The 19188-nt window shown below is 44.4% G+C and overlaps 1 protein-coding gene across 3 annotated transcripts; it reads right to left on the reverse strand.

Moving 5' to 3' along the window:
- Positions 1 to 278: 278 nt before the first annotated feature.
- On the reverse strand, positions 279 to 17868 carry VBP1 (VHL binding protein 1). 3 transcript variants are annotated; one of them, XM_043974299.1, is made up of 7 exons: positions 17720 to 17781; positions 13241 to 13281; positions 10060 to 10184; positions 8983 to 9049; positions 4690 to 4788; positions 2901 to 3039; positions 279 to 1244 (listed from the first exon to the last, which is right to left on the reverse strand). In XM_043974299.1, the coding sequence occupies exons 3-7, from the start codon at positions 10164 to 10166 to the stop codon at positions 1174 to 1176; spliced, it is 483 nt and encodes a 160-aa protein (XP_043830234.1). In that variant the 5' UTR covers positions 10167 to 10184; positions 13241 to 13281; positions 17720 to 17781; the 3' UTR covers positions 279 to 1173. The 3 variants fall into 3 exon arrangements, with proteins under 3 accessions (XP_043830234.1, XP_043830233.1, XP_043830232.1); XM_043974298.1 differs by lacking the exon at positions 13241 to 13281 and having other exon boundaries at positions 17720 to 17868; XM_043974297.1 differs by lacking the exon at positions 13241 to 13281 and having other exon boundaries at positions 10060 to 10180; positions 17720 to 17863.
- Between the last annotated feature and the right edge of the window lie 1320 nt (positions 17869 to 19188).

Consider the following 19188-nt stretch of genomic DNA (forward strand, 5'->3'; position numbering starts at 1 on the left):
AAAGGATGAACTTCAACTGGGCTTCCATTTCCTAGTTTCCCTCTCAGCCCTCATCTTACTCTAGAGAAACTAGACTAGAAATTTTTACGGAATTCAAGGTGGGAAATAACAAAGGTAAAAGAGCAACAAGATGAAGTTATTGTGAAATTAGAAATCAAGAAACTTTGCTGCTGGGGCACCTGAGAGCTGCTGTCTTGAATTTTCTTTCTCTTTAAATAACCAACCCCTCTTGGAATTTGAAATCCATCAGCAGAACAAACAATAGAGACAGACAGGGAGATTTCCAGAGGCGCTTTGTCACATGTTTAATTTCATTGTTTTAACATTACAAAATAAAAGTACAAAACCATTCTAAATGTATTGCTCACAACTCGAAAGTGGAAGAAGACATTGCGATTTAACTCTACAGGTTGGCAGCAGCTCCTTATGAACTGCTGTCACGGTGGCTTTTTGAGTCAGAACAGCTTAGAGATTTCCTTCCTTTGAAAGAAATCACCATTTAATTTTGTTTCCCCTGTTAGGATTCCTTATAGAAAGAGCTATCAAGATGTTAAACTCAGATTTAACAGAGAGATGTGAGGGGCACAAGCAGTGGACATTCAGTAGGTAGGGGAAGAATGTACCACCTCAACAAACCCCACTGCTGTTCAGATATACTCCACATCTTGTTTATAAAAGTATATAAAGCAATTCAGAAAAAGGGGCAGGGCATTCAGCAAACTGACCTGTAACTAACGAAAATGACATGAGAAAAAAACACAACTCATTTGTGAAGTACCAAACTTAGAGCAAATGGGCTTAACTCAGAACCACATGTCTGCCAGATTTTCCCAACCTCTAAATCGATTTCATTTCTTCAAAGGTAAGCTACAATAAATAATAAAAAAGCAAATCCCTCCCCTCTGCCCCCCGCAAATGCCCAACAGTCCATTTCATGCCTGCCCCAAAGATCCAGCATGTGAAAGCCAACCTTCAACAACCATAGTAATTTCATGAAATCTAAATGGGAGCAGATTTTTGCTTTATAAATAAAAATGTATGCTCATTATGGCCTTCAGTTTTACTTTCGAATGTCTTTTTTGTTTGAAAATCAATTCATCCTAAGTCACAAATGTGGATCTCTTAATTAAAGCCCCTTGGGAAAGCTGAGCCCCAGGATCAAGGGTGGGCATGCTACACATTAGCTTTAGTGGGCTCCTCTCGGTTTCTTCTCTTGACATCCCAGTTGTAGACCCGAGCCATATCTGGGAAAGTTGTTAAAGAGAATGTATTCTGAGAATACTTCCAGGCTGCACGCATATTGCCAGCCACACACGCATGCATGCATGCACACACACTCATACTCACAGGGGAAAGGGCTACCTTATGGACAAACTCGATATAACAGATCCACTATGCTTATTCTCTGGGGACAGCGAATGGACCCTGTAAATACTACTTTATGAGGTCATTAAAATCATTTCTTTCTTCACCAGCAAAGACACATCCCTTCTCAATTTCTCTGATAACAAATAGTTTTCCAGGCTTAGAGGTTTCTTATGGCCCCTAGTTGAGATTCCCAAGAATTTTCCTCTTTATGCTGTCTTTCAAGCTCACACCCTTCCCGCTTTTCCAGAGCCACTGAGGTCGGTTGAAGCCTTGACATATCCCACTCTGATTACAAGGGGGCCCTTTGCCTCTGGTGTCTCCCCATCAACTGATCCCATCTAATAAGCCAACCTTATAGGTTGGTCTCTTTGTTCCAGCAGGGGGAGGCCTTCCTGTTTCCTGCTCCAACCATTCTTACCTGAGATGCACCCCAGTGTACCCCACCTCCAGGGTTACCACTCAACCTTATCAGCCCCATGAGGCATGTGTCACCCAAGAGCACTCTGCAAACACATAGTGACCTGACCTTTGCATTGAATCCAACATACTTGGCAGGTGGTTGCCTGGCCTCTGTTTAAAAACCTTCAGGGAGGGAGGGCCCACCATCTTCACAGGTAGTCCATTCTACTTTCTGGGCAACACATCGTTTTAGAAGGAAAGCTGAAGTTCACCCCAGAGGATGGAGCCCAGGATGGTGAGGGGACTAAGGGAATTAGTTTGGAGACAGAAACAGTTTAGGAATCAAGAGGTACGTGATTGATGTAAAAACTGTCTTCAAATGCAGGGAAGCAGAGTTGGAATTGTTCTGCTGGGCTTTGAATTCACAAGGACTAACGGGTGGAAGTCACCACCAATTAGACTGGATTACCTCAGGGTCTTGGAGGAGTATTTTTGAAGGGGTTTAGGGGAGGGATCAGACTAGATGACACCGAGATTCTCCAATTCCATGAGCATACTAAGCTTTTAATAAATGCATGTTACAATGAACTCCGACTTGGGTCAGGAAAAGGACGTAGACATTTACCACAAAGACTTTCTTGGCTATGAGTTTTACCTAAAAGAAGTGTCACTGTAAGTTTGCAGAGTTTACATCAAGGAGATTCTAAGTGAAGGCAAAGAAAGGAAGAAACCTATATTAAGTAAACTTGAAGTAAATAAGCCACCTCTTGTACCCACTCCATAGCACTTAGAAGAGTGTTCAGTAAATGACTAACCCATTTCATGAAAGCCCTTCCCATGTCCTCCAAGCCTCTTTCACCAATTTATGCCTTCACAGGTGACTACCCTGAGATGGGATGTCCTACATTTAAGCGTTTCAATGACTAGCAAGGAGAGTTCAAATATATGTCACTCCCATGCTACTAACATGTTTCAGTAACAATTCAAGTTTTAAAGACAGCATTAAACTCTTCTTGATATTAAAGGGAAGCAGCTCATTAAAAACAAAACAAAACCACCTCCCAATTAGGACACAAAGCTCTGTGAAAGAACTCAGCTTTCAGCTTTCTTCTTGTTGAAATGACAAAGGATACTGACTTCCGTGGTGGTGAACTGGTCACGAAGGAAGTCCAGATCTTCCTCGAGAGACTCCAGATTGCTGGTGGCAGTGCAGTGGTTCTTTTCCAAGAGAGCCTGAGCTTCATCAATGTCATATTCAAGCATCACATTGGCCTGGCGAGAGGGAGGGATTCTATCTCAGCCTTGTCAGTGACTGGGCAAGCTCCCGAGTAAGGCAATGTCTGTTTCCTTTCACCTGACTTGGTATCCAGATTCCCCTGTGAAATCTGAGTAACCCCCCACAAAAGCACCAGGGGTACATGGCAGGGTGGGGGGCAGTCTACTCTCACACCTTGCCCTGGCTGGCTCATAGCTCATTGACCCAGCCCAGCATCCCAAACTCTGAACAGAGTGAGCACTTACTAAATGCGTTTCCATTTTTCTTAAGTTCTCAGCACTACCTAGTGGACAGAGTACTGGGTCTGGAGTCAGGAAGACCTGAGTTCAAGGTCCAGCCTCCAACAAGTCACTCTGTCCGCCTCAGTTTCCTCAACTGTAAAATGGGAATATAAATAGCACCTACCTCCCGAGAGAATATTTGGAAAGCCCTTAGCACAGTGTCTGGCACAGAAAATGTGCTTCACAAATACTTCTTCCATTTTAGAAAGGAGATTAACAAGTCAGTGTCCAGAAAAGGGAAACCAAGATGGAGAAAGGCCTTAAGGTCATGAGACATGGTGGAAGGAACAGAGGACAGTTAGCCTGGAGGAGAAGACTCAAGGGGCAAATAACAGCAGTCTTCACGTATTTAAAAGGGAAAGAGGGCCTAGTTCTGTTCTGCTTGGCCCCAGAGGAGAGAAGCAGAGGCAATGGGGAGAAAACAGTTAAGAGACCAATGTAGGCTCAATGTCCAAAGCTGTCCAAAGGTGGAAGGGTTCAAGCAGAAGCTGGCCTGGCCTTGGAGGTCTAATTCTGTCCCCTCTACCTGATGAGGGGTCACATTTGACTCTTCTTTCTTCTACACTGAGGGAAGCAGCAGAGCAGATGAAGGGAATGAGTCTTGGGAGGCCTTGAAGGCCCATCTCAGGCCCAAGCACAGCCTGGGGAATCTGGTCAGGAGGTGGCAGTGGGAGGGGCGCTCAACCAAAAAGGGAACTGGAAATGGGTCTGGCAGGCCATGTGACTCAGCCAGTGCTAGATTCACAATTGTTTTTGTCTCTGTGTTCCATAGGGGGCTAACTTCTGGTCTGGCGGCAGAATAATGCTGATAGCTAACCTGTCTATTCCACTCTAACATTTTACCAAATGCCAGGCCCTGTGCCTGTGAAGCACTTCAGAGATATTACCTCATTTAATCCTCACAACAACCCTGGCAGGGAAGTAGAAATGAGGAAAAAGGGAGACACAGGTTCAGTGACTTGATCAGGGTCAATAGCTAACATTTCTTATTATGTTCCAGGCCCTGTGCTAAGAGTTTCACAAATAGTATTTCACTGAATCCTCACAACAATGCTGAGAGACATGGGTGCTGTTACTCTCCCCATTTTATAGACGAGAAACCTGAAGCAGATAGAAGTAAAGTGACTGGACCAGCATTACCCAGCCAGGAAAGTGTCTGCAGCCATATCTGAACTCAGGTCTGCCTGCCTCCAGGCCCTAGTCTCGGCACTGTGGCACCACTTCAAACTTCGGGAAAGCTGCTTACTCTATGCCTCCACTGTCACCCGCAAAAAGGTGATGCTATTGTGTTAGCCCCCTCCCCACCCAAAATAAGGTGAATTGCAAGTGTCAGCTGAGAAAGTTCTATATCTTCTGTGTACTTACCCCCAACCACAGGCAGACTTTATCCGTAGGAGGAACTAAAGCTTTGCAGTAAAGGTTATCAGCCAGTAAGAATCTAGTCTCCAGGGGCTTTGTGGTCTCCTTGGGGAAAACCAGAGAAACCAACAGGCTGGTTAGGTACACCAAAGGTATAAGGAGGTGGTGGCAGGAAGCCAATTTCTGGACTGCAGCCGCAGCTCTCAGCATGAGAGCATTCACAAAGAAGGCATTGCCTGGGTCTTATAAATCAAATCCACATTCCTTTGAACTAAGAAGGAGGGGGACTGGAGAATAGTGCCCACACGTCCCTACCAGGTAAATGCCAGAGCCATACTATGATGAAACATCTGATTTAAAGAAAAGAAAGAGGAAGTGGGGATAATGTCATATTAAAGCAATATGAGGAAATGCAGGAAGATGTGGAAGTGTGATACAGAACACTTAGGTGAAGACGGACAGAGGATTAAACAGAAGCAATACTGTCATGAGAGACTACTTTGACAGAAAGAATAGATGGAGGGATTCAAAGAAGACACCCCAAGTTTGGTAAAGTCGTGATCATAGTAGTGATACAGGCTTCAATCATCCAGACAGTAGCAGGAGTCATGAAGACCCAAGTACAAATCTCACCTCAGGTATCAACTGGCTGTGTGACCTTGAACAAGCCACTTAACCTGCCTGCCTCAGTTTCCTCATCTGTAAAATGGGAGTTTTAATACCATCTACCTCATGGGGTTGTGTAAAATAATTTATATACAGTGTTTTGCAAACTTTAAAGCTCTACAGAAATGTGAACTTATCAAGAGTGAGGCCCTGGTTGCTGGGTTAGAAACAAGCCCTTCACCTTAAAATGTGAGAAGGCAAAGAGGTGCATGAGCTGATGATGAGTGAGATGAGCAGAACCAGAAGAACATTGTACACAGTATCATCAACATTGAGTGTTGATCTACTGCGATGGACTAGATTCTTCTCACCAATGCAATGGCACAGAAGAGTTCCAGGGAACTCATGATAGAAGAGGATCTCCAAATCCAAGAAAAAAAAAAAGAACTGCAGAGTATAGATGCTGAATGAACCATACTATTTCTTTTGTTTTTGGTGCTGTTGTTTTTTCTATTTTGAGGGTTTTCACCATTGCTCTGATTTTTCTCCTATAACATGACTAATGCAGAAATATGTTTAATGTTATTATGTGTGTGTGTGTGTGTGTGTGTGTGTGTGTGTGTGTGTATAAAACCTATTTCAGATTACCTGCTGTCTAGGGGAGGGGGGAGGGAGGGAGAAAAATCTGAAATTGGAAAGCTTGTATAAACAAATGCTGAGAACTATCTTTACATGTAACTGGAAAAAACAATAAAATACTTTTATCAGAAAAAAAAAGGCAAAGAGGAAGAAGGCCAGACATTGTCTGCCATGTGCCTTAAGATCTTTTGCAAAAGCACATTTTGAGGGTTCAGAGGAAGGGCAGGTGAATGGACTTCAACCTTCCAAGGGAAGCCAGCCCAGGAAAGAGGGAAACTCTCAAGAACCAACTTCACACGGTACAAAGAGATCCAGTTCCAATAAGGAGCTGTCTGTGAAGAGAACAGCCAGGTGGCACAGGGAATGACACATGGCCTGATTTCGATTCCTGCAAAGGTGTTCAGGATAAGCAAGTGAGGGCAGGTAAGAGAAGAAGAGGGATTCACAGAGCAGGGTATGGTACTCGATGACTAGAGTCCAAAATGAGCACCAAGAGCCACAGCGGGACAAAAGGGAGTGCCAAGTGACCAAAGAGAGAAAACAGAGCCACCCAGGTCTGAGTGGGCTGCTGTTCTTGACCAGGAAGCGTGACCTCTACCTGGAACATAGCTCAGAGGGAGCTCAAAACCAAGAGAAGAGAGGCCCTTGCAAAAGCCAAGGCCCCTGGCCTGGGAAACCACAGGATGCCCAGGCTCTACATGCAACGTGTGAAAGATACTGGAGAATGGAAGGAGGGTGGACAGACAAATAGCTTCCTTTTCCAAAAAGAGAAGACAACAAAGTCCTTGGAAGCCTGACATCAATTCCTGGGAAAAGCCTAGAATGGATTGTTAAAGAGCTGATTAGTAAAAATGCAGAGAGAGAAGTGGGGATTCCAGAGTCAGTATGACTTCCCTGAGGACGAGGACCTGCCAGGTCAGATTAGTAAGCTATCCTTTTTGGGCAGGGCATACAATTATACCTAGATTGAAACATCTCATGTTATTCTTGTGGCAAAGGAGCAGAGGTGGGGGCTAAACGTTAGTTCAGTTCAGATGAATTTCGGAAGAGACTGAGCAGTCAGATGCAAAATCCCATGTCACTCTGGGAGGTGAGTCCAATGAAGGGCCAGAGTCTTCAGAGGTCATACTCATCAGATCCGCAGATGCCATCAAGCAGGGAAGGAGGCCAGGTTCACCCACTGGGTGACAATCAGGAGCCACAGAGAGCTCAGTAGGCTGGAACCTTGGAGCAAATCCCATGAGATGGAATTCAATCAGGATATATGCCAAGCCTTATACTTGGGTTAAAAAAAAAATAACCTGACCTCACAACTGCAGGATGGGAAAGGCATGATTATGCAGCAGCTTGTCTAAAAGAGGATTGGGGACTTTAGAGGAGTTAGCAGTGAGCCCAAATGAGCTCTGGGGTACACCGAGAGAGGCGATAGTCCCTGGGTACTCTGCCATGGGCAAACCTCATCTGCACTGTGTTCGGTTCCAGAAACCAGTTTAGGATGGGAACATGGATAAACTGGAGTCTTTACAGAAGGGCCCAGGGGTTATTTCACATGAGGAACAGGGGAAGGAGACGGGGATGTCTAGGCTGGAGAAGAAAAGGCTGGTGGAGGAGTAGTGGGGAGAATAGGACAGCCATCTCAAAGCATCTAAAGGGATGCCATAGGGGAGAGAAAGGGATTGGGTGCCTGGTGTTTGGCCTGAGAGGGAAGAACTAGGAACAACAGGGTGGAAATTTCAAAGAAGCCAAGCTTCCTCCAAACAAGAGCTGCCCCAAAGTAGCATGACCTGCCTCAGGAGATGCCAGAATCCTCCTTGGCGAGGGTTTTTAAGCAGAGGCCAGGCACCCCACTGACCAACTGTGCCTCATTAGCTATCACTCCCCTTCCCCAACTAGAGCAGTAATCAGAGTGTCCTTCCCTCTGCTCCTCACAGAACACTCCACCTCCCACCTGTCCTTTGGCACTGCCTGCTGTCCCCAATGCCTGAAATGTCCTCCCACCTCTATTCTTGCCAGATGCATCTCAATCACAACCTGAAGACTTTCCCAATTCTCTCAAGTTCAAGTGCCCTCCCCTCCTTGGATTTGTTCTGTACATATGTGTGTAAATGTACACACTGCCTCCCCCAACAGAGAATGTCCCTGAGAACAGAAAGTTTCATCTTTGTAGCCAGCACATAGTAGGTGCTCAGGAAATGCCTGCTGATTGAGCAGATGGTTGCTGAGACCCATTTGGACACTTTTGCCAGGTCTGATTTACTTCTGCTTCACACTTCTAAAAAATGCAAGGCATGTGTGACACAGAAAGAGAAGGACCTATAGCACCTGAAGCTTCCCACCAACAGAGGCAGCACCGCTGGTGACAAGAGAGTTTCATGCTGCAAGGTATGTCAACATTAGTCAGATCATTTAAGTCATGTGTTTGTACTTTCTTCCAATGAGACATTATCACTGAGGAGAACAAGCCCCAGAGTGAGATACTCGAAAGAGCACAGCTAGGCCAACATCAATGAGCTGCCATCTGTGAAATGAGGGGTCCTTCTGACAATTCCCCAACATCCTGGATTTTTAGTGAGCATAAGAAATATAACGCTACTTCAGGATAACACGCCAATTTTTTCATTTTCAGAAATGTAACCAACCTCTGGCAAACAAAAACATTACCTACTCCCTGTAAAATGGACTCTAAGACGCCGCTCTCTTTGGAGTTTTGGGGGGAGAGCAAGGCATACTAAGCAACAGCAAGGCCACTGTCAACTCACGAATGAGGGAGAAGCACTACCTCAGGAAGTAGGACTCAGCTGTCACTGGGAATGAGCAAGGAGAGGTGAGGAGAGTCAAGTCTCAGGCAGAGGCTAAATTCAATGACCTGGAAGGTCCCTTTCATATGCTAACACTATGATTCTGGCAAACTGCAGTAGATTGGCGCTGGCTAAAAGAAAAACACATGGTGTAAGAGAGAACAAAGAGCTATGCCTGTCTTGTATCTGCTATGAGGGCCCAGGTACCACCAAGCCAGCCTGACTTAAGTCACTGAAAAGTCCAAAATGCACTTACTTTTTTCTTCTGCATATATTTTAAAATGTGTAATGTCTGTTTGATTTCAGGAATTTGACTTTTTAGCCTGTGAATTTAAAAGAATAACAATTTAGTATCTTCCAAATAAGAAAACCCCCTCTCCCTCCAAACCACCATTTTGAAGGCCCTACTTGCCCAATGTTTACAAACAAACTCTGTAAGATCAGTCAGCATTTTGATGTGCTTCAGTCTCAAATGTTTGCCAAGCAGAAGTAGGCAGCCCACTGCATGAAGGCCCTTGAAGCAGGTTTGTCCCACACAGGCACGACTCACCAAACCTGTCTCTTTTCGGTTCTCCTCTCACATAACCCCCCTCCTTTCCCCTGAATTTTCTGATTCTCTTTCCCTCTTTTTAAAAGTCAGAGTCTGAGATACTTCTGTGCAGAGAAGTAGGAAGGGAAAAGAAAGAGGGTCATATGCAGGGAGCAGCAGTTCAAGGGGATAACCACACAGGAGCATTAAAATACATCAAATATTACCCAAAAGCTTTCTCTGGGAGAATTTCAAGCTCAACTAGCACATAGTGCCCACTAAGGTCAACCTCTCTTTGGCTCAAGCGAATCCATGAGGCTGACTCTGGATTTGTGGTGAGGCCTGTCACAGGTCCCCTGAATGGTCCTTGTTAGGGATCCAGGGGAGAGACTACTAGGTGTAATTGTCCACATTCTAGAGCTAAGGATCCATGACATTCCCTAGGCAAGAGTGAGAGATGACAGCTGCACCTATATCCATGAAGTAGGAAAAGAATGAGTCTTCCAAGTATAAGGTACATTCTCTACAGAGGAGGTCATAGAAAAATCTTCCAGGAAGACAAGCCATAAAGAGGCCACAATCTACACTAGTGGGAGAAATGCCCACCGAAGAGAAATAATGGAGCCATCAAAGTAGGTTGTTGGAATTTCCTGTCATCTGTTTCACTACTCTTTCAGTCTTGAAGTCATGGATCATAAAGTGGTGGCCAATATTCCTTCCTTTATCTTATAGATATGTGGGTGAATCTTCCTGATAGTCCTACCTTTAATTTTCAAAACCACCTTCAGAAATCTCAAAACATACCTTCTTTTCTTCTGAGCAAGGTTAAGTTCCATAAACTTATACTTCTGATACTGCTCATCCAATTTCTTGAGTACAATATCTACAGACTCATTTCCAGGCTGTTTCATAAAAGCATCTACATCTTCCTTTAATGAAGGGGAGAAAAAGTCATGGATTATAAACTTCAAATATTATACTAACAAAGGTCACAACAAGGGTCAATAGGATATACAAGCTACTTATTCTGTATCAAGGACAATAAAATCCCACTCACTTGGGATGAGGGGAATTTAAAAAAAAATCAGTGGTCAGAGAGATGTGATTGATTGAAACTTAAAACATATTTTCTTCCATTTGGTGATACTCATGATATTGATAACTGGGTGGAGAACTATCTCCAAATGAACATGTTAATAACTGGAGATATTTTTATTACACTGCAATTGAGAACAAGAACCAAACATTTACATTCTTTTAATGGAAAACATCAAGCTTTTATTCTGAATAGATTTTCTTCAACCCAAATGTTATTACCTTAATAGAAATAACCTAAGGGTTTTTTAAGCTTTAAGCATTTGAGCTGTAAGCTTAACAAAATAAAGACCGCTGTAGGGCATTTTTACCAGTTACTTAGTTGACATGAGGGCAGAGATGGTGCTTATCATGCTTACCAGATTTATAGATGCCGTCAAGCGGAAAGGAAGGGCGAGCACACAGGATGGTCGAGTTTGGAACCAAAACAACTCACCATTTAATAGAGACAAGTGTGTAAAATCTACTGCTGGGGAAGGCTACATAAGCAAGCAAAGTAGAAAAAGCCTTCTACGTGGGAAGGCCACGAAGGCAAGTGTAGAAGGCCTTGCACTTGGGAAGGCTTCATAAACAGAATATGGGGCATTTCCTAAAAATAAAAGAGGGGAAAAACCAGAAAGGCCTGGGCTTTTAGTGGCCTTTCTTTAGAGTCAACAGCTCGATCAGAGGCCAAGAAAGGAACACTAAATGCAGATCCCGTTGAGAAGAAGAGTATCAAGGCCTTGGAAGGCAGCTCTGCATTTTTTCTTAGGTAGGGCATCTCCACTGTACTAGTGCGTTACATTCCAAAAGCATTTTATTCTATAATAGAAAGGACGCATTTGTAGTAACAAAATAGAAGAAACAGAAATATTGCCAAACAAGTAACAAGAATGAATAAGAAAGCATTTCTGTACCTGGAATGGCAGACGGCACTTCAGCCACAGCTCATTAGAATCCAATGAGGAAGCAAAGGGAGGGAAGTGCCCGTTTTAAAGGGGAAGTCAGAGGGCTCCCTTCAAGGCTGATAGCTCGAGCTACCACGCTAAGAAACGCTAGCTAAGCTAAGAGTTCTCTGCATGGCAAACAGCACTTCCAATCTTGTGGCTTGTCTTTTTCCTTGATATAAGAGTATCATTAGCACTACTGAAGCTCATCAGCCATGATTAAGGCACTTTTTTGGTTAACAAAAGGAAGAAATTCCTAAGTAGCCTGGACTCTGAGGAGGCATGGTGAAATGGCCAGGAGAAGCAAAAAGAGGGGAATGGATTTCCCCCAAGATAATGGACAAGAATTTCAAAAGAGAATCAAGTGCTCACCAACAATCTCTACCAAGTCCAGTGACCCTTTCCAGACCCCCATCTTCTCTTTAGCCATCAAACACGGCTGACCACACTCCACCAGAAAACTGGCTCTTCCCAGAGACTCCATTCTTTAATCTTCTCTTCCCAAACCCTCTAAAGGTTCTTTCTTCCTCCGGTCCATTGCCCAAATCGACATTTCACAGTTCCATCTGCCCACAGGATATTTCTACCCAGAAGTCTTTGCAGTACCGCCACATCAAGTCTGAAAGGAGACATTTTTTTCTCCCTCCCCCCAATTCCCCCTCCTTTCTGATTTCATTAATATAAACTCTAGCTTCACCCAATTGCAAAGGTCTGGTGATCTCTTTCCCATCACAATATCTTTCGCGTCTATTCTGGCTTATCCATTCCCACACACTAGTGATAACCAAATAGATTAATGAAGTGTCCAACAGGACAAGAATGATTTGGCAATGACTTTGGAGCACACTCTCCACTACAGACCTGAGTTCTTCTGGAAAGCCAACAACTGCCCCACATGCTAAGTCTCTGAGCAGATGCAATCTGTAGGAGGAGGGTCTGGGTACACTCTGCAGGCTAGTGAGTACAATCTGTATGATCTGAGGTCTCAAGGGGACTGAAGAAAGCACTTGAGCCAAGTTGTAGTAATAGCATTTGCATGCAAATGGGTACCTGGGGCCAAACATTTCCTAAGGAAATCTTAGGTGATTTTTCCCTTTAGGGAAAAAAAAAAGTCATTTTTAATTCTGCCCCTTCCTCACCAGTCACACAAATTCAAAACTAAGGCTGTATAGTCTAGCCAACTCTCAATGACCTCTGGTTATGGAATACATGGCTAATGGACACATCTGAAATCAACTAGTCAGAAGACCGCAATTTGATTAAGTTTCATACTTCTCCAAAGAGTCATTTTTAGTGGCTTGCATTTATCAGCAATGAAATGTCTGAGATGCTAATAATTTAAAAGGCATCTAGGCACGGTAGATAAGGTACTAGGCTTGGGGCTCAAATCCAGATACTTTCTTAGCTTCAAGGCAGGGCAAGTGACACCTTTTCTGTGACTCAATTCCCTCAGCTATAAAATGAGTCAGCTGGCCTCTACGGTCCCTTCCAGTTCTAAATCTAGGATCCTATGATCTATAAGCTGCACAATCAGCTCTTGCATCATGGACAAAGCCAGCCATCTGTGTAGCTTAGAGAGGTAAGGGTTTTCTTAAGGAGGGCAGAAGACTGAATGTCAGAATTGGACAGTTTGGGAGTCGGAGGCATCTCCACCTGCCCAGGAGTGGTAACTTCTGATAGAGTGTTGTCTCCTCAGTCAGAGCTTCACAGCCATCTGTGCGTGTCAGACTCCTGTGGCAGGCAAACTGGTGAAACCTAGAGAGCCCTTTTGCAAAACAGTGCGTTTAAATGCAAAAATTAAAATACATAGGATTACAAAAGAAACCAATCATATTTGTAATAGTTCTCAAAATAGTTTTAAAAACTCATTCACAGGGGGCAGCAAGGTGGTGTAGTGGATAAGCACCGGCTCTGGATTCAGGAGAACCTGAGTTCAAATCCGGCCTCAGACACTTGACACTTACTAGCTGTGTGACCCTGGGCAAGTCACTTAACCCTCATTGCCCTGCAAAACAAACAAACAAACAAAAAAACCTCATTCACAAACCCAAAGCTAAGAACCCTCTCAATTAGATTAATAATCACTTAGATTGACTCTTTGATCAAGGAGAGCTCAATCAAAGGGGTTAGAAGCCATCATCACTAGTAACATACGAAGACAGGGCTCGAGACCAATATGCCTATATAACAGTCCAGTAGGCAACACTAAGATCTTGAAATACTTTTTGCATCATTTTTTTTTTGGTTGAACCATTCTAGGAAAGCAATTTGGAACTATGCCCCCAAAAAGTCACTAAAGTGCGACCCAGCAACACTACAGCTAGATAGCCCAAAGAGGTCTAAGACAGAGGAAAAGGACAGAAACATATTTGCACAAAGACATTTAAAACACCTTTTGTAGCAAAAGACTGGAAACAAACAGGGTACCTATCAGTTGAGGAATAGCTGAATAAAATATGATATAAAAATGTAACAGAACATATAAGAATCCCTGACAAACTCGGGAAGACTTGTGTGCACTGATGCAGAGTGAACCGAGGAGGCCAATTTCAATGACAACTACAACAATGGAAAGTCTGAAAGGCTTCTCAGCCCTGACTTTGAACTATCGGGGACCTTGAGTGAAGAATACTGCCCATTAACAGATATGAACGCCAGGTATTTTCCAATGTCATCAGTTAATTTTACAGAGCCCCTTCCACTCTTTCTCCCTCTTAAAAAAAAATTATGGAAAGGAAAGGCTCTCTTGGAAGAGAAGGGAGGTGGGAGATGTAGGTGACAAAAAAACCCTGAGAGCTATTAAAAAAGTTTTTTTTCAAATGATAAGATTGTGATGAACAGAGTGATCAGTTGCAGGGCTGGTACTAAAACATGCCACCCACATCTCGGCAGAGAAAACTTTTCAGATGCAGCCAGTGCACTGATTCTGGGAGAGTTGGGGTAGGGGGAGACTGGTGGGTAGTAATAGAGACTCCTCCACAAGAGAAAACCTTTAAAAACAGAGAACAAAAACAAGTTTGGAGGGAACAGAAATAGAGCAATCTTGTCACTGCTACATTCCATTTACCATACATTTTTAAACCAACCCTGTATTAACAGAAGATCCGTTTCATGCACAATCTTTTTAGTTCTTCTCTATGTAGTTTTTTTTAAACTTTGTATTACGTTTATCCTTGTTGATGATTAAGTTAGTAATAAAAAAGAAGAAAGCAAGCCCCAGTCTTCTGACTTCCCTTATCCGCTCTATGCCAGGCTGTTGCCAATCTTCTTTTAGTCATCCAAGCTCCAGCCTCTTTTTCTGACTCTTTCCCAAGCTGTCAATATATTGGAAGTAACCCTCATCTTCTAGTCAGTCAATAAGCGTTTACTTATCACCTACTGAGAGGACAGACTGTGGTGGTTAAAGACTTGGGGTTGGAGTCCAAGCTCTAGCACTTAAAAGTTGTATGGTTTCAGGTAAACAATTTCATCTCTCTAGGCTTCAACCAACTGATAGTATTTATTAAGCAATGGCAAGCATTGTGCTAGGTGCTAGAGATACAGATACAAACTTGAGACAGCCCCCCCCAAGGGCTTACATTCTGGGGAGAGAATACATACAAAATAAATACAAGTTAAATTGGGACAGGAGGGTCCTGTCCCAATGGGCGTGATCAGGAAAAGCTTCATAAAGAAAGTGGGACTTGGGGGCAGCTAGATGGCGCAGTGGTTAAAGCACCGGCCCTGGATTCAGGAGTACCTGAGTTCAAATCCGGCCTCAGACACTTGACACTTGCTAGCTGTGTGACCCTGGGCAAGTCACTTGACCCCAATTGCCCCTCAAAAAAAAAAATTAAAAAAAAAAAAGTGGGACTTGAGCTGAGTTCTGAAGGAAAAGAAAGGAGTCTTAAGAGGCAAAGGAGAGAAGGGAGTACATTGTAGGTAGTACAAAGGCCCTATTACAATAGACCAGGTGAGAGGGGGTGCTGGGGGTGTTCAGAGAGGAAGAATCTGAGAAATGGGGAGGTTTAAGGGCCAAAATGTGCACATGTGAGGATTGGGAAGAGTCCAACAATAATGAAGAGATCAAAAAAATGTGGTCCCTTGACAGAAAGAGGGAAGTTCAGAAAAGGTTTGGGGGAAAAGATAATGAGTTCGATTTTGGACATAGTGAATTTTAAATACCTCCAGGATCTCCAGTTTGCAATGGTCAAGGGACAGTTAGAGATGTGTGGCTGTAGCTCAGGAGATAGCGAGCCTATGGTTCCATCTGGGGGTTATCTGAATAGAGATGATAATTAAGCTCTTGGAAGCTGATGAGATCACCTAATTTTTTCATCCAAAAAAACGAGGAAATTAGAAAAGATGATGCCTAAAAAGGTAAAATTTCAGGAAATGTGAAGCCATGGAAAGAAACCAGTTTTCTGTTTTGATTACATTAAGTTTCTTTTATACATCTAAGGGTAGTTGAGGAACAGGAAAACGTGTCTAACTTAGTGGGTACTTTTTTTTTTAAGGTATGGGTATGTAGGGATGATCATCCCTAAATAGAAAAAAAAGATTTGTCCAGGCATTTTTATTTTGTGATGGCCTCTTACTATTTCTAGCAAAAGATATTAATAGGTACTATGTAAGATAGAAGAGAATACTAAAGAAATAAAATGCTTAAGGATCTTAGACAGGTACAAAGTACTGGGAATGAGATGGAATGAGTATGGTTAGATTAAACAACAGGAACCTGTAGATGAGAATTTTGAAGGAGGGGAATTGTGATGATCAGGAAGATCTTGAATTCCAAGTGGAGACAAAAGCTGGAATAAACCATGTATAAATTTCAGATTATTGTACGTAGGACAGGAAAAAATAATGTTTAGGAGAATAAGGAAGGAGGTTAGAACTGGTCAAATCACTGAAAAGGGGTCTCTTGATATTCAAATAGCTCTTAAAATACTAACTATTCCAGCTTATACTTGAATACCCTCAGTTTACAGTTGTTCTCACTTGATACCCCCCAACAAAGCTTTTTATAATGTGAGAGGGCATAAAGAAGAGTCCAAAGTCACAAGAGAAGTCAAACCCAGAGCTCTGGGGAGTCACCTCATGAATTGGGAGGGGGGGAGGCAAATATTCCAAGCAGTATACTCCCCATTCATTTTTTTCTTTTTTCTTCTCTTCTTTTTTTTTTGCGGGGCAATGAGGGTTAAGTGACTTGCCCAGGGTCACCCAGCTAGTAAGTGTCAAGTGTCTGAGGCCGAATTTGAACTCAGGTCCTCCTGAATCTATGGCCGGTGCTTTATCCACTGCGCCACCTAGCTGCCCCCCATTCATTTTTATAGACAAAACCCTTTGGGCTTTGAAAAGTCTTCTGGGATCCATTAGAAGAGGGCTGGTAACTTTTACAATTAGACTTGGGACTTTCTTCATTTTAGCTGTAAGTAATGAATAATCCTCATCGACTGACTAGATAGGCTTATTGGTGTTGGTCATGGTTTTAGGATATTATTGGTGATGATGCCCTCTTCCCTTCAGAACCTAGCAGAGCCCATATGGAAAGAATCAATCTAAATGACTTTTGGTCTAATCCACAAGGGTCTTAGCCTGAGAGATTCCAAGACAAAACCGAACAGCACTTTCCTCCCCAGTATTTTGATAACTGTAATTCAATAGCATTGGTTCCCTTTGTAATCCCGTGTATTTGATTTTATGCATTTGAAACTTTATTCTGAGAAGGGGGCCCCATAGGCTTCACCAGAACCCGCCAAAGAGACCGTCCTAGAGTGTTGACAGCTGTCAAAAACATACTGCTTATTCACTGACTTTTTAGATTTGTCTGCAATCAACCAAAGAAAGTGTGTGTCGGGGTGGGGGTGGGGGTGGGGGTGGGCTTAGTTTTCTCCTGTGTAGATTGCATTAGATGGCCCCTGAGAAGATAGACCAAGCTAGGCAAACCAGAAGGAACAGCCGATTTCTATTTGGGAAAGAAGTCGGGGAGAGATGGTTTTTCCAGGCCTAAGCCTAAAAATTCCGGAGGCGAGGCAGGGGAACGGAAAAAAGGGGCAGAGGAAAGGCAGCAGCCGGGGGGGGGGGGGGGAAGAGTGCTTAATAAATATTTACTGAATTGAGGAGAGTAATGGGAGGGGGAGAGAATGGGAGGGCAGGAGAACGGAAGAGAGCAGTGGGGGATAGAGATGGAGGGAAAGAGGGGAAGGAGAGAGTGCGGAGGAGAGGGGGTATGGGAATGGGAGGAGGGGCAGGAGGAGGGGGAGAGTAAAGACGAGGAGGAGAAGGAGAAAGGAGACCTATTCCCTTCCTCCCCCCTTTCTCCCCTTCCCCTTCTCCCTTCCCCCACCTCGCCCAGCAGCACCCCCAGGCCTGGCCGGCCCCAATGCGCCTCCTACAGCTCCGAGACTCCACAGCTCGACCTGCCCGCCCATGGTGCACCAGCGGCTCGCGGCGCCCCTTACCACGAACACCGCCTCGGGAATGCCCAAGTGCCCGCGGCGCCCACTTCCCTCCGCCGAGTCGGCCGTGCTCAAGATCTCCTTCGCAGCCGCCATCTTGAAAGGAAACAGAGGAGCTCCGCTTCCTTCCGGCGCCAGCGGACGCTAACCGCATCTTCCGGGAGACCTCAAGAGACCTCTCCAATCAGAGTGGCCCTTGGATCATGCCAATAACTGAGGCTGCTCGCATTGCCTCGGCTCCTGGATGGTGGCTGCTGATTGGCTGCTTGGCAGTTAAGTGACAGGAAAAGGCGGGACACAGCCTGAAAGTGAAAGGAGCGGAGAAAGACGAGACCAGTGACGTAGCGGAAGAGGCGGGCCTGGGGCCGGGAGGTCCGGGCCAATCTGTGTTCCCCGCGTCCTCAAAATGGCTCCAAGACCTAAAGCCAAGACGCATTTTCCAAATGCTTCCTTGGCACCGTGTGAGGTCCCACGAATGGCGATCTCTCCTTGGGGCCGCGACATTGCTCTGTGCCCCCAGAGAAATCCTAAGCTGTCGCTGAGCCGGTGCTGCCTTGCTCTAGTAGGGGCCTAGTAGTAGCAGTAACTCAGGACTACCCCCCTCCCGGCCCTAGGGTGCTCCAAGCTGAAAGGGAGAAGGAAGAAAGGGCAGACTGGGCCAATTCCTGCGTGGCAGGTGGAGATCCTCCTCTGCCATCCCTAGCGATGGGGTCTCCAACTGAGACCTGTCGGCCCATTGTTGCCCCCAGGCCACTCCTGAGTTTGCCATGACAGACAGTTGGCGGAGCCCCTTCTTGGACAAACAGCCCCTGTCCAGGCACGCTCAAGCTGATCTGGGGACACATCTACATTCAGAGTGAAGAGTTGTGAACGAAGTGGGTTTAAAAAGAGTTTCCTGAAATAAACGAATTATTAATAAGTTTCTCTTACTTAGATGAAAAGCCATAGCTCAACCCGGTGGCATCAAATTGCTTGGGCTTGCAAAGTGCTTTACACACGTCAACTAAACCCTCTAACCTCATTGGGGGTTGGGTGAGTCCCAATATCATTATTCCCTATTTTACAGATGAAACTGAGGCTAAGGTGGGGAGGGGGCTGCTAAGTGGTTTCTCTTAGGTAAAACAACTATGCATCAGACACTGTACTTCCTAAGGTAGAAAAGAAACTCCCCTTAAGGAGCTTGCTTTCTACTGGGGGGGAAACCACAGGAACACAAAAAAGTATTTGGGAGGGGATCATTTGAGTGGAACTTGGAAAGAAGGTGGAGGTGAAAAGGGGCTACATTCAAGAAAGAGGGAAAGCCTGTGCAAATGCAACAGTGACTGATGTGGAGGTCACCCAGGAGGTTGGTCTGCCCAGATCCAGGTGAGGAGAGTGGGAATTTCCAAGAAAGCTGAAAACAGGTTAGGCCCATACTTCAGCAGGACTTAAAACTGCAAGCTACGTATTTTTATACCATTTTAGAAAAAGTA

Source organism: Dromiciops gliroides, chromosome X, assembly GCF_019393635.1.
Source record: "Dromiciops gliroides isolate mDroGli1 chromosome X, mDroGli1.pri, whole genome shotgun sequence".
Lineage (NCBI taxonomy): Eukaryota > Metazoa > Chordata > Mammalia > Microbiotheria > Microbiotheriidae > Dromiciops > Dromiciops gliroides.

What these genes read in the sequence shown, in the direction of transcription:
- VBP1 (XM_043974298.1), bottom strand. Translation starts at nt 17,812, where the DNA reads ATGGCGGCTGCGAAGGAGATCTTGAGCACGGCCGACTCGGCGGAGGGA. An exon ending in TTCCCGAGGCGGTGTTCGTG is followed by an intron (nt 10,185 to 17,719) that starts GTAAGGGGCGCC and finishes CCTTCATTAAAG; the next exon opens with GAAGATGTAGATGCTTTTAT. An exon ending in AATATATGCAGAAGAAAAAA is followed by an intron (nt 4,789 to 8,982) that starts GTAAGTGCATTT and finishes GTTTTCCCCAAG; the next exon opens with GAGACCACAAAGCCCCTGGA.